The sequence below is a fragment of the Mustela erminea genome, chromosome 1, assembly GCF_009829155.1.
Source record: "Mustela erminea isolate mMusErm1 chromosome 1, mMusErm1.Pri, whole genome shotgun sequence".
Lineage (NCBI taxonomy): Eukaryota > Metazoa > Chordata > Mammalia > Carnivora > Mustelidae > Mustela > Mustela erminea.
The window spans coordinates 88,664,646-88,679,287 of NC_045614.1; the positions used below are offsets into that span (position 1 = coordinate 88,664,646).

The 14,642-nt window shown below is 37.8% G+C and overlaps 1 protein-coding gene across 2 annotated transcripts in view; it reads left to right on the plus strand.

Moving 5' to 3' along the window:
- Nucleotides 1-14,642, plus strand: part of COL6A6 (collagen type VI alpha 6 chain) — a 140,369-nt gene that overhangs the window by 89,087 nt on the left and 36,640 nt on the right. For both annotated transcript variants that reach the window (XM_032332854.1, XM_032332863.1), the window contains exons 25-28: nt 4,329-4,391; nt 5,190-5,240; nt 6,959-6,994; nt 9,161-9,223. In XM_032332854.1, coding sequence (XP_032188745.1) covers nt 4,329-4,391; nt 5,190-5,240; nt 6,959-6,994; nt 9,161-9,223 — 213 coding nt within the window. The remainder of the gene's footprint in view (nt 1-4,328; nt 4,392-5,189; nt 5,241-6,958; nt 6,995-9,160; nt 9,224-14,642) is intronic.

Sequence of the window (14,642 nt, forward strand, 5' to 3'; positions counted from 1 at the left end):
CAGGAATTCCTTTGCCCCTCTCTTCTTCCCTCCCCTCCTGTCTTCTTTTCTTCTGTTTCCTCCGTGCATGCAAACATTTGTGCACACCTTTTAAGACAAAGTCACTCTACTGGTATTCTGTTGGATTAGAAACTCAGCTTCAGGAGAGTAGATATCTTTGACTGTTTGCTCACTGATGGATACTTTGAACAGTTCCTGGCATGCAACTGCTTAGTAAATATTTGCTTAATGAAAGAATTTCTGGTTTGTATAATAGATACGACATGGAATCAATCTCCATGGAATTTAGAATATTTTCAAGACAATAATATATAACATGAAGTAGACCAGAATATGGGTCTGAGAATGGAAATTTAAATATAGTATTAGTGAAGTATTTTGGGGCTGGGAAAAGAAACATCATAGAGGATACAGACTTGGAGCAGACCCTAGAAGATAAGAAAGACTTTGACAAGCATACAGGAGGCATGAAGGATTTCAGGGAGAAGAAACTATGTGAAGGAAAGCGCAGGGTTGGAAAATCCTGGGTGTGGGTATTTGGGGGGGGAAATGATCCTGACTTACAGGCACATTAAAAAAAAAAGTCTGTGGTCACTTACTTTATTAGGTAGCCAGTACAGTGTTGTTTACAATTTTTTTAATGGAGTGTTTGAACACAGCCAGACTTGGGAGGATTTTGAATAGGCTACTCAGTGTAGAAATATTTTGAAGGCTGAGGGATTGGCAGCTAGGAGACTAGTGGGTGTGTTCTAACAGTCTCCAAGACAAGCAGCGATTGGATGACTCAAGAAGGTGAGAATAGAAGGGGCTCATGATGATTCTGGAGGACTCTGCCATTAGGGAACTAAAGTAGAGAGAAGAGGGCTGGATGACTTGTGGACTTCTGGCATGAGTGTAGTACCCTCCCAGAAGTAGGAAAGTCATGAGAAAGAGTGGTGTCAGAATGAAGGGAACCATTTGTTTTGGAGAATAAAGGAAAGAGTTTGGGCTGGTCAGAGATGCAGTTTCAGAGGCATTTGGAGTTTTTTTGTGTGTGTTTGTTTATTTATTTATTTATTTATTTGACAGAGAGAGATCACAAGTAGGCAGAGAGGCAGAGAGAGAGAGAGGAGGAAGCAGGCTCCCCGCGGAGGAGAGAGCCCAATGCAGGACTCAATTCCAGGACCCCGGGATCATGACCTGAGCCGAAGGCAGAGGCTTTAACCCACTGAGCCACCCAGGCGCCCCGGCATTTGGAGTTTTAAGAAGATTCTTGGTGGTGTCCGTTTGTAAGAAGGGGAAGAGGAGATAGTGAATCATTAGAAAAGAGGGGGGAAAATGCATACCGGATGCTGAGAAGAGAGTTGAGGAAGGAGAGGTCAAATGTATCAGCTGGTGCAGAACAGATCAGGAAGGGGGAGTGAAGTAACCATTGCCTCTGGTGGCTAAGATGCTCCAAAGAATATTTTCAAAAATGTAGCATTTCAGAGGAGGAGAAAGAAAGGGAAAGAGCCTACAAAGGGACTAGATAATGTGTTGGTGAGGAAGAAATGGATTCAGGGCTATAAACCACTTTTTGAAGAAGCTAGGTATGGGGGCAAAGGGGGTACATTAATTACCAGTCTAGCACAGACTGAAGCTGGGTATTTGTTTTCTCTTTTTTTTTTTTTTTTAAGATTTTTATTTACTTATTTGAGAGAAATAATAGGAGTGAGTATGCGAGAGGAGAAGGTCAGAGGAAGAAGCAGACTCCCCGTGGAGCTGGGAGCCTGATGCGGGACTCAATCCTGGGACTCCAGGATCATGACCTGAGCTGAAGGCAGTTGCACAAAAAACTGAGCCACCCAGGCACCCTGGGAATTTGTTTTCAATGATAGGAGAAACTGTATAGTATGCGTCTGAGCAAAGGAAATGAAAAGAGAGAGAAAGAAGGTTGAAGATGTCAGAATAGATAATTAATGGAGAAATTCCTTGACCTAGAGGATGAGAATGAGGGCTTGAGAAGAGGGGCTAGCTTTGTAATGAAGATCTGCTAAGAAGGACTGAAATGTTGGATGCCAGCTGTCAAGTTGCAAGGACCATTGATTGGAGGGCGAAATGAGACAGATGGAAAACAGGGATAATCAACTTCAACAGGGAAGGATTCCTAGAGCATGCACTGTAGCAACAGTAGTCTGAAAAGGGAAGTTTGGAACAGAGACAACTGCTGCCTTCTCACCCTCAAGAAGGCTGCAGGAGAAGTGGTGTCACTGCTGAGAATCAAATTTATCTTACAGTGAGGAAAGATGTATGTCTGTGTGCAGATGTCATGAATGCATACAGAAGGTTTGCTTATGAAATGAAAGCACTCCAGAGGGTGTGGCAGAAGGAACCAGAAGAGAGGTAGGCGGGAATAGAGGGTTATAGGTGAGGGTCAGTTATAGGTGCGAGTGTAGAAGGAAATAGATAAGAGCAGGGTAGTTGTGTCAAAAAGATCGTTATTAGTAAGAGGGACTTTCAAAGGGGGGGGGGCAAGAATTTGGAAACAAGTGCCCTCAAAGCAAGCCCAAATTCTTTGGGAAGTCCCAAGATAAATCGAGTCCTCTAGATTCATTGTGAACTGAGATGAGCCCCAAACACTTAATCCTACCTTATTCCAATAAACTCAAGTTCCCAGGGAGGCAAGCAATTTAGCGATTAATCCTGGATTCAATGCCTGGATGTACCAATTACAAAGTGACCCTGATCAAGTCATACGGCTTCCCTTGTTTCCCTACCTTAAAACAGATGTTCTCAAAGTTCACTGTGTATAAGAATCAGATGAGAAGCTTATTTAAAAAGGCATATTCTTGGGCTCCATTACCAGAGACTATACGGGGCGGCGGGGGGGGGGGGGGGGGCCGAAAATTCCTTTGCATGTGGACCTGAGGGAATCATGATGTAGGTAGCCTCCAAAGGCTACCTTTGAGAGTCACTACCCTGAAAGAAAGATATCAGGGAAGGTGATCTTCTCTTTCCCATCCATGGAACCCGATTCTATTTTAGTCTCAGAGTTCAATACTGGTGGACATTTGTTCACTTTTCACACTTAACTGGGTTGCCTTTCTATCCTTAAAAATGAGTTAACCACTCCTTAAGTGTGGGCTGCACACACTTCTGCACTCCTTCTTCCAAAGAGTATATTATGGGACGGGCAGGGGAGAATAATACTACCTCACCCAAGTGGTCAAGGTTAACATCAATAATTATCCTGTGTTGACAGTATGTTCTCTTGATAATGTTGAGCTGAGAATGGCACTTAACCTCTGTGGTCTTTACCCCTAAAGCCCCTAAAACCCAATTTAATCGTGAGAAAAGCTCCAGTTCAGGGATATCTTACAGACTATCTCAGTGTACTCTTCACAACCGTCAAGGTCATCAAAAACAAGGAAAATCTGATAAACTGTGTTACAGTCTAAGTGAGCTTAAGGAGACATGATATGGTATACTGGATAGGATCCAGGAACAGAAAAAAGATAACAGGTAAAAACTTAAAAAAAAAAATCTAAACAAAGTATGGGCTTTAGTTAATAATAAATCAATATTCTTTTATGCATTGTAATAAACACGTCCTACTAATGTAACTAATACAATGTTAACAATAAGGGAAGCTAGATGTTGAGTATCTAGGAACTCTCTGTGCTACTTAAACATTTCTATGAATCTAAAATCTAAAATTTTAAGGGTTGGTTTTTTTTTTTTTTAAAGGAGTTAACCTTCTTTTGTAAAGCTGTGTTAACTTTAACTTTCTCAAGTAGCTGGACTTGACTCAACATAATATTGAGATTGATTTATAACCCACAGTAGATGTTCTACTAGTCAGAAGTCAGGAACTGTTGCCATGGATGTCGTGCTACCCTGGTTATCTTGATCACACAAGCTAGATTAGTAAGACTGTTTTCTTTGCAGCAGCCAGATGATTTGATGGATCGTCTTGGAAACAATTTTGTTAATTTTTTTAAACAGTACAGAGCTCATGGTAAGACATTTCCAAGGGTGTGGTCCATGGCACGGGGCTGCCAAGATGGCAGATTGCACTAAACAATGCATCAGACTTGCTGGGACTTCATTCATCAATGAAGGAGACCTCACTGGCCAGCAACAGCAATTGTTTGCATTACTTACACAACTCGCAGTCCTGACCACAAATCTGTTGTCACTGTGTGTGATGCACATGGATGCAATTGTATAACTAACTGTTGTCTTAGTACCATCACTTCCAATTTCCTTTACAAAACACACACACACACACACACACACACACACACACACACACACACACACACAAACAGCAGCAAACTAATAAGGTCATGTTTCATTCTATCTGACAGGGAGAACCTGGAGATTTGGGAGAAAAAGGAGCTGTTGGCCTCCCGGGTCTTCGAGGCTTGCCGGTTTGTGTTGGATCGCTACTTTTGACCTGGCACTTGGAATCTTCTAGTTCAGTAGATATGTCATGTGGTTCTCTGAGGAGTGCATTAAAGATACCACCCCAGTCTAGCCTGATAGCCTTCTGGAAACTGAGATATTATCCTCAACTTGGACTAGTTCCTTAGCCAGCTCTCCTAAAGTGGCAGCTTCCCTGGTACCAAACATCCTGGCTGGGATGCTTTGAAGCTAAATGATAAACTGGACAAAACTTATGTTTAGCATCCCCATAACCCTTCTCCCATTCTTTCGTCCCATCAGAACTTGCTCATCAGAAACCTAGCACACACTCTCCTAGCGCTCAGGACTTCTCACAAAGACCTTCTGCAAGGGTCTGGCAGTAGCCTTTGGCCAGGCATTTAGGAGGTCTTATTCTCACCTAGCAAACTGAAAGGTATTTAAAGTACAGATGTTAAATAGAAGAGCTAACAACACTAACTCCTTCTATTGAGATTACTGTATGCCTGAAATTTTCTCATTCAGTCTTCATAATTATACCATGGGTAGTTATAATTTTTAGTCCCATTTTACAGATGATACAGGTGAGCCTCAGGGACAAAGCACCATCTCTCTCTGTCATTGAGAGTTGCCTTTAGTGCCATTATGTTAGTTAATACCAAATGTTAGTGGCCAGCCCCAGAGAGAGAATCCACTTCTTACTTTCTCCTAATCAAACCAAAAAACTGGGTGTCTTATTCTTATGTGAGGAAGCCTGCCTCCAGTTTGTAGTCTGGGATATTTGTAAATAATGCCTTTGTTTACAGGGCGATGATGGCAACCCAGGTTATGGTAGCATTGGAAGTAAAGGAGCAAAGGTAAGACACATTGACTGGAATCGGGACGTTTCCATTTGTTTTCTGTTGCTTGTTTTGGTTTTGTGATCTTTATTTTTGACACATTCAAGAGAAAAAAAAGGCAGTAAATAGGGCAGTCTTGGACATTTGGAGATAGATTTTGATAATTTATTTGTTGATATCCCTTGGAGACTGTGATAAAAGAAAAAACAATTTGATGGCTTAAGGTTCAGGCAACAACTGAAACTTGAAAATTAATTTTCTGTTCCTTTGCAAAAAAAGATGTGCAGCCAGTGCCTGACTTGTTCTAACCCGAACAGTGCATCTAATCTTAGCAGCTCTGTGCTAGACTTTACTTAGGGGAGGCATTCCAAAGTTCTCTTCTTAATATGTTTAACCATTGGTAAGAGGTTTTTACAGCGTCTTTCTAAATGCATTGGGCCAAGCAATAACTCAAAAATAAAGACTTTTAACTTCGTGGTGCATAAACAATGAATCTTGGAACATGAAAAAAAATTAAGATGTTAAAAAAATTACAACTTTGTATTTTGAACATTTAAGGGTCTGGAAGTAAGATAGATAAATTTATAAAAACCAGTGATTCCTATACACTAACAATTATCACTTAGAAACCATAATAACAATACCCACAAAAACATAGTAGAGTTAAGAATATCCTTTCTGCAAATGTTTGAGACCTACAACAATAAAATTACTGAAATTAAAAACTTCACTAAATGAAGACGTCCAAATTCTTGTTGGAAGGTTTAAAACATTTTAAAGGATCAGTTTAATTCCAAGTGAAATCCCACTAGGAATGATGCAAGAGGCTGTCTGGAAGGATAAACAAACCCCAAAAAGCTAAAATTTCTTTGAAAAAAGAAATCACTAATAAATGAGACATTTCCACAGAATTTTTTTTTTTTAGAATAGGGAATTAATTGAAAACAAGTTCAGTATCTGATGAGGGAAATATTGAGTAGCTTATGGCACTGGAATATTAGCCACTCTTTAAAATGAATGTATATGAAGTTTACTATCACGTAAAGAAATTATGTGACAATATCAAGTAAAAAAACAGGATATAAAAAAATCAAAAAGAATATTTAACCCAATTGTGCTAAAAATGCATTTTGAAGAGCCTAAAGAAAATATGACATTTATAATGGTTCTGGGTAGTGAGATTTTAGATGATTTTTCTCCTTTCTGTTCTTTTGCATTTTATATATGTTTGAGGAGACTCTACTTATAATAATCAGAAACTAAACTTTAAATAAATTATTTTCATCAAATGGGGATTGTCAGACGTCTTCAATTATAGTCCTTGGACTAAGTAAGGTAAACAGAAGCTTAGAAAACCAATGATCAGGTTTAGGCTCTACGCTTCTCAAATTTCTCCATTGAAATATGTGTTAAGAAGACTGTTTCAGAAACACTTTGACCGTCTGGACAGCTGTCCTGTTAAATGCCTTCAGTAGAAGGAGAGCTGCTTTGTAATTCCTCAGATGTGCACATTTATCCAATTATCTAGGTTGTCATGATATTTTGGTAAAAATAGCTTAATTTAGAAACTGGAGCTAGTTTCTCAAATAGTGCTGTACAGTTTAATTTTTAGTTGTTTTGGCCCTCTCTTGATTCATGATGCTAAAACCAAGTAAGGCAGCAGGTAAAATTAAAGTCAGCATAAATCTACCTTGGTGATGTGTGCAAATATTAATTTTCTATACTGTCAATTACAGGGGCAAGAAGGATTTCCCGGAGAAAGTGGACCTAAGGTACCGTGTACTTCACATTAAGTAGAGATCAATTAGAAATTACTCCTGAGGCTATAAAATTTATCACAGGACAATAGAAGGATAATTATAAAATGAATGGAGAGAACCCTTAGGGGCACATGGGTGGCTCAATCACTTAGGCATCCCAACTTTTGATTTCAGCTCAGGTCATGATCTCGGAGTTGTGAGATTCAGCCCCTCATCAGGCTCCACGCTCAGTATGGGATTCTCTCTAAAGAAAGAAAGGGAGAAATCTTTATGAGGAAAATGGGGAAGACAGAAGTAGACTTTTTTAAAAATTTAATTTCTAGTTTTTAAATTCGTAAGTAAAGGAAGAAATAATCCTAATTTTTTCTTCTCACGTGGATGCCTTCTCTATCATATGTATTTTCTTCTTTGCTCAAAGGAAAGTAAAATGTAAGGAAAACCAAAACCTGAATTCTTCACCTTGCTCAATTTTTCCAATGTGATTATAAGTCACCTTCCAATAATACATAAAACATCTTCATGTTGGAATAAGTTTAAAAACATCCTGAGATATAGCTGTCCAGTTTTCCCAGCACCATTTATTGAAGAGGCTGTCTTTTTTCCACTGTGTATTTTTTCCTGTTTTATTGAAGATTATTTGACCATAGAGTTGAGGATCCATATCTGGGCTCTCTACTCTGTTCCACTGGTCTATGTGTCTGTTTTTATGCCAGTACCATGCTGTCTTGGTGATCACAGCTTTGTGTAAAGCTTGAAATGAGGTAACGTGATGCCCCCCGTTTTATTTTTGTTTTTCAACATTTCCTTCTCGATTCGGGGTCTCTTCTGGTTCCATACAAATTTCTGGATTCTTTGCTCCAGCTCTTTGAAAACTGGACAGCTATATGTAGAAGAATGAAACTCGACCATTCTCTTACACCGTACACAAAGATAAACTCAGAATGGATAAAAGACCTCAACGTGAGACAGGAATTCATCAAAATCCTAGAGGAGAACATAGGCAGTAATCTCTTTGATATTAGCCACAGCAAATTCTTTCAAGATATGTCTCCAAAGGCAAAGGAATCAAAAGCAAAAATAAACTTTTGGGACTTCATCAAAATCAAAAGCTTCTGCACAGCAAAGGAAACAGTCAAGAAAACAAAGAGGCAACCCACGGAATGGGAGAAGATATTTGCAAATGACAGTACAGACAAAAGGTTGATATCCAGGATCTATAAAGAACTCCTCAAACTCAGCACACACAAAACAGATAATCATACTTTAAAAATGGGCAGAAGATATGAACGGACACTTCTCCAGTGAAGACATACAAATGGCTATGAGACACATGAAAAAATGTTCATTATCACTAGCCATCAGGGAGACTCAAATTAAAATCACATTGAGATATCACCTTACACCAGTTAGAATGACCAAAATTAACAAGACAGGAAACAACATGTGTTGGAGGGGATGTGGAGAAAGGGGAACCCTCTTACACTGTTGGTGGGAATGCAAGTTGGTGCAGCCACTTTGGAGAACAGTGGGGAGATTCCTCAGGAAATTAAAAATAGAGCTTCCCTATGACCCTGCCATTGCACTACTGGATATTTACCCCAAAGATACAGATGTAGTGAAAAGAAGGGTCATCTGTACCCCAATGTTTATAGCAGCAATGGCCACGGTCGCCAGACTGTGGAGAGAAGCAAGATGCCCTTCAACGGACGAATGGATAAGGAAGATGTGGTCCATATACACTATGGAGTATTATGCCTCCATCAGAAAAGATGAATACCCAACTTTTGTAGCAAAATGGATGGGACTAGAAGAGATTATGCTTATTGAAATAAGTCAAGCAGAGAGAGTCAATTATCATATGGTTTCACTTATTTGTGGAGCATAACAAATAGCATGGAGGACAAGGGAGTTAGAGAGGAGAAGGGAGTTGGGGGAAATTGGAAAGGGAGGTGAACCATGAGAGACTATGGACTCTGAAAAACAATCTGAGGGGTTTGAAGCGGTGGGGGGTGGGAGGTTGGGGGAACCAGGTGGTGGGTATTAGAGAAGGCATGGACTGCATGGAGCACTGGGTGTGGTGCAGAAACAAGGAATACTGTTATGCTGAAAATTTAAAAAAAAAATTGAGATATAGCTCTTTGATTTTAATAACCATTGTGTTTTTCTGAACTTCTCTAGGGTGAGATTGGGGACCCTGGTGGTCCAGGAGAAACTGGACCCAAGGGAGCTAGAGGCAAGACGGTAAGCTTCTTTGATTCTAATGCCTTTCCACCTTTGCTACTTTGGGAAGTCCTTTTCATGCTTTTACAGTCATTTGAGTTGTCACTTGTTCCCCAAGAATCGCAAAGTGTGTGTGTGTGTGTGTGTGTGTGTGTGTGTGTTTTGAAGGCAAACCTGGGAAAGGGAAATGGGTATATGACTCATCCTCCAACACCAGCAAGAAGGCAAAGATGTGTTTGCTTTTAATGAACAAGTTCACCTGTCCTGGCTGCCAAGGTACCATTCTCAACTCTGGAAATAATGTTTTAGGAATCCTTGTGGTCAAAAAACAGTTTCACTCTGGCAAAATATGGTTAGTTTAATCCCATTTCCTTGGCAGATTTAGTGCAGCCTAATGTCCACTAGCATCTTGTTCTTCACTATTAGTTTTGTTAAACTGCTTTTAATGACGTACACCCTGGAAGATCCTCTGCCCTTTTAGCTTAAGAGACTGTTACTAATTTTTATGAGAGAGTTTCCATTTATGGCTGAATCTATCCTTGTTATTCCATAGAAGGACTGGGAAATATCCGAAAGCTTTGGATCACTCGTAATGAAGACAAGTGTACAATATAGTCTCACAGGCATCAGCATATTCGGGTTCCAGGGGGTTAGGAATGGATTTTTGTATTTGTTGACTCTTTATATTTATACCATGTATAAAGGACATGGCTGCTTTGTGAAAGACATTGTTCTGATAATTGCCTCTCAGTAAATCTGTTTCTTTTCTTCACTGATTGGGTAAACCGATCTTAACACCATGTTAATTAGCAGGAAAAGAAAAAGTGATATAACCTTGATACTTGATACTTTTCCAATTTTGTCATCATAGTGAATTTTATTCTGATCCCATTTTTTATCAAGTATGACAAGAGCTTTATGTACAGAGTTGAGTTTTTTCCCTAGCTCATTATTGCTCTTCTAAGGGATCCTGTAGAAGCTTCTTTGCTCCCCTATGTGTTCATTCTCTTTTGCATTACACTTGATCATTTCTACCTCTTTGACTCTTTCCAGGGTTTTTAAGATTTTATTGAAATATAGTTGATATACAATGTTAGTTTCAGGTGTACAACATAATGATTCAACAGTTACATTGATTACAAAATGTCTGTCTCCATATAATGTTATTAAAATAATATTGACTATATTCCCTATGCTGTACTTTTCATCTGTGTGACTTACTTATTTTATGACTGGAAGTTTGTACTTCTTAATCCCCTTCACCCATTTCACCCATTCCTCCACCCACCATCCCTCTGGCAGCAACCAGTTTATCCTCTGTATTTATGAGTCTATTTCTGATTTTGTTGTTTTTCTGTTTTTGTTCTGGTTTTCTCTTTGCTTATTGTTTTGTGGGTTTTTTTTTTTTTTTTAGATTCTATATATAAATGAAATCGTATGGCATTTGTCTTTCTCTGACATATTTCACTTAGCATAATACCTTCTGGGTCCATCCATGTTGTCACAAATGGCAAAATTTTATTCTTTCTTATGGTTGAGTGACATTCCATTGTGTGTGTATATGTACATACATAATATATATATATATATATTACTGTTTTTGTTTTCTTTGGGTGAACACCCAGAAGCGGAATTACTGGGTCATATTGTGTTTCTATTTTTAATTTTTTGAGGAATCTCCACAGGATTTTCCATACTGGCCACAACAATTTGCATTTCTACCAGCAGTGCACCGGGGTTTCCTTTTCTCCATATCCTTGACAACACTTGTTATTTCTTTTTGATAGCAGTCCTTCTGACTGGTGAGGTGGTATCTCACTGCGGTTTTGATTTGCGTCTCCCTGATGATTAGTGAAGTTAAGCATCTTTTCATGTGTCTGTTGGCCATCTGTACATCTTTGGAGAAAGGTTTCTTCAAGTCCTCTGCCTATTTCTTAATCAGATTTTGTATGTGTATGTGCGTGTGTGTTGAGTTGTATGAGTTCTTTATATATTTTGGATATTAGCTCCTTATTGGATATACCATTTGCAAATATCTTCTTTCATTTAGTAGGTTGCCTTTTCATTTTGTTGCTTGTTTCCTTCATTGCACCAAAGATCTTTAGTATGATAATAGTCCCAATTATTTATTTTTGCTTTTGTTTCCCTTACAGACAGATCCAGAAGATTAGTGCCTATGTTTTCTTTCAGGAGTTTTATGATTTCAAGTTTTACATTTAGGTCTTTAATCCATTTTGAGTTTGTGTATATATAAGACATTGATCAGTTTCATTCTTTGCATGTATCTGTCCAGTTTTCCCAGCACCATTTATTGAAGAGGCTGTCTTTTCTCTGTGGTATATACCTGCCGCTTTGGTCATAGATTAATTGGCCATATAAGCAAGCATAGGTTTATTTCTTGGTTTTCCATTCTCTTCTTTTGGGCTTTGTGTCTATTTTTGTGCCAATACCATATTCTTTTGATTACTACAGGCTTCTAGTCTATCTTGAAATCTTACATTGTGATACCTCCAATTTTGTTTTTCTTCCTCAAAATTGCTTTGTCTACTCAGGGTCTTTTATGGTTCCATACAAACTTAGGATTACTTGTTCTAGTTCTGAGAAAAATGCCTCTGGTATTTTGATAGGGATTGAACTGAAATCTGTAGACTGTTTTGGGTAGTATAGACATTTGAACATTCTAGTTCTTCCAACCCATGAGCTTAGGATATCTTTCTACTCGGTTGTGTCATCTTCAGTTTCATTCATCAGTGTCATAAAATTTTAAGTTTAGATCTTTCACCTCCTTGGTTAAATGTCTTCCTGGGCATTTTATTCTTTTTGATGCAATTGTGAATGGGATTGTTTTCTTAATTTCTCTTTCTGCTACCTTATTATTAATGTATAGAAAAGCAAGAAATTTCTTATATTAATTTTGTATCCTGTGACTTTACTGAATTCCCTTATTCTAATAGTTTGCTGGTGGAGTTGTTAGGGCTTTCTATATATAAAATCATGTTGTCTGCAAATAGTGACAGTTTTACTTCTTCCCTACCAATTTGGATGTCTTTTATTTCTTGTCTGATTACTTCAGCTCAGATTTCCAGGACTCTGTTGAATATAGGTGGTGAAAATGGACATCCTTGTATTGCTCCTGATATTAGAGGAAATGCTTTTGGTTTTTTACCACTGAGTATGATGTTAACTGTGAATTTGTTTGTATATGGCTTTTATTAGGTTGAGGTGTATTTCCTCTAAACTCATTTTGTTGAGAGTTTTTATCATGAATAGATGCTGAATTTTGTCACAAGATTTTATTCATTTGTTAATGTGTTATCATGTTGTTTTATTTGTATGAATTAGTCTTGTTCCCTGGAATAAATTACACTTGGTTGTGGTGAATGAGTATTGTTGAATTAGGTTTGCTAATATTTTGTTGAGAATTTTTGCATCTATATTCCTCAGGGATATTGACCTGTAATTTTCTTTGCTTGCAGCGGGCTTTTTCTCCCCAGTTTTTTTAATTAAGGTAATGCTGCCTTCATAGAATGAATTTGGAAGTTTTCCTTTCTCTTCTTTTTTTTGTAATAGTTTGAGAAGAATAAATATTAACTTTTCTTTAAACATTTAGTAGAATTCACCTGTGAAGCCATCTGGTCCTGGATATTTGTTTTAGAAGTTTTTCAATTTCGTTACTGGTCATTGGTCTGTTCAGATTTTCTTTTTTATTCAGCCTTGGAAACGGTGTTTCTGGGAATTTATCCATTTCTTCTATTTTGTCCAATTTGTTGGTATATAGTTTTTCAGAGTAGTCTCTTTTGATCCTTTGTACCCTGTAGTGTCAATTGTACCTTCTCTCATATTTCTAATTTGAGTCTTTTTTTTTTCTTGATGAGTCTGGTTAATGTTTATCATTTAGCTTTTCAAAGAACCAGCTCCTAGTTTCATTAATGTTTCCTATAGATTTTTTAGCCTCTATTTCATTTATTTCTGCTCTGCTCTTTATGATTTCCTTCCTTCTAACTTTGGACTTGATTTGTTCTCTTTTTTTTTTCCTTATTCCTTTAAGTATAAGTTAGATTATTTAAGGTTTTTTTAATTGAGGTAGGCCTGTATTGGTATAAAATTTACCTTAGAAGGGCTTTTACTGCATTCCCCAAGATTTTGAGCCATTGTGTTTCCATTTTCATTTATCTCCAGATATTTTTTTATTTCCTCTTTGATTTCTTTATTGACCCATTAGTTGTTTAATAGCATTATGTTTAGTTCCATGTATTTGTGGTTTTTTTCCAGTTTTCTTGTGATTGATTTCTAGTTTCATCCCATTGTGGTTAGGTAAGATGCTTGCTATAATTTCAGGCTTCTTAAATTTATTGATACTTATTTTGTAGCCTAATGAGATCTATCCTGGAGAATTTCATAGTACTGCAGTTCATAGCATCAAGGGTGGGGTTTCCATGGTTACTGTGTCTCCATCCCTCCTGCCATTCTCTGTGGTCCCTTTACTCTTTGTTGTGTGGAAGCTGTTCAGTTAGCCCTCAGTTCTTTTTCAGGAGGAATTTCTCTCTAGGTAGATAGAGATTCGGTATGTCCTTGGCAAGAGGTGAGTTCAGGGTCTATGACACCATCTTGGACACCTCTTGCCTGTGTAGTCATTATTTATTGGGTTTTAGGGATACAAAATAAAGAATCTGCTCTTTGCTTCCATCCTGCTTCTCCTAAGAGGACTGCATCTCAGCTATAATTCTTTTCTTCATGCATGTTTTTGGATGATTGTCCTTTAACACTATGTTGTGTTATTTTTTTTAAATGACTGAAATAATTAGAAAGATAATTGGAAAACACTTTGAATTTAATCCACATGTCATCTGCATTGAAATACCTCTGGATCCTTTCCCTTGACTTGTTAATGAAGTACTTTACTCTCGAACATTGGAAGCATGCTAACACGTTCAGCTGTTTTTGGGTTCTTGTTCCCCAGTGCCAGATTAATCATTTTTATAAAACAATGAACCAATGGGAAGCATGTGAACTTTTTCTTTTGGCCTTTGATTACTTGAATTTCTTTTTTTCCCACAATTTATCACTGTTTGTAACTTATTATTTCACCTGCCAAGCTGCTTTTCCCCTATCTTTGTAAATATTTCCGAATTTGAAGTTTAGACACTGAAAACTTCCAGGTTTTCCTTCTGAAAAAGTTGAAGTTTCCATTGGTAGAAGTTTCTGTTGATAAAGTTTTGCTTTCAATTTTGAGCGCCTCTTCAGTTTTCTTGGAATGATTGTGTTTTTAGTTTTTCTAAATTTTCACATGGTTTTTTTCCTCCCAACCGAAGGATTTTTTTGTCATGGTGTGTGTGGTGTGTGTATGTGTGTATATACATATATTTTTTTTTTACACATGCACATACTTTAAGGCAGGATGTGTTCATCTCTGCACTATGAACATTTGGGACTAGATAAA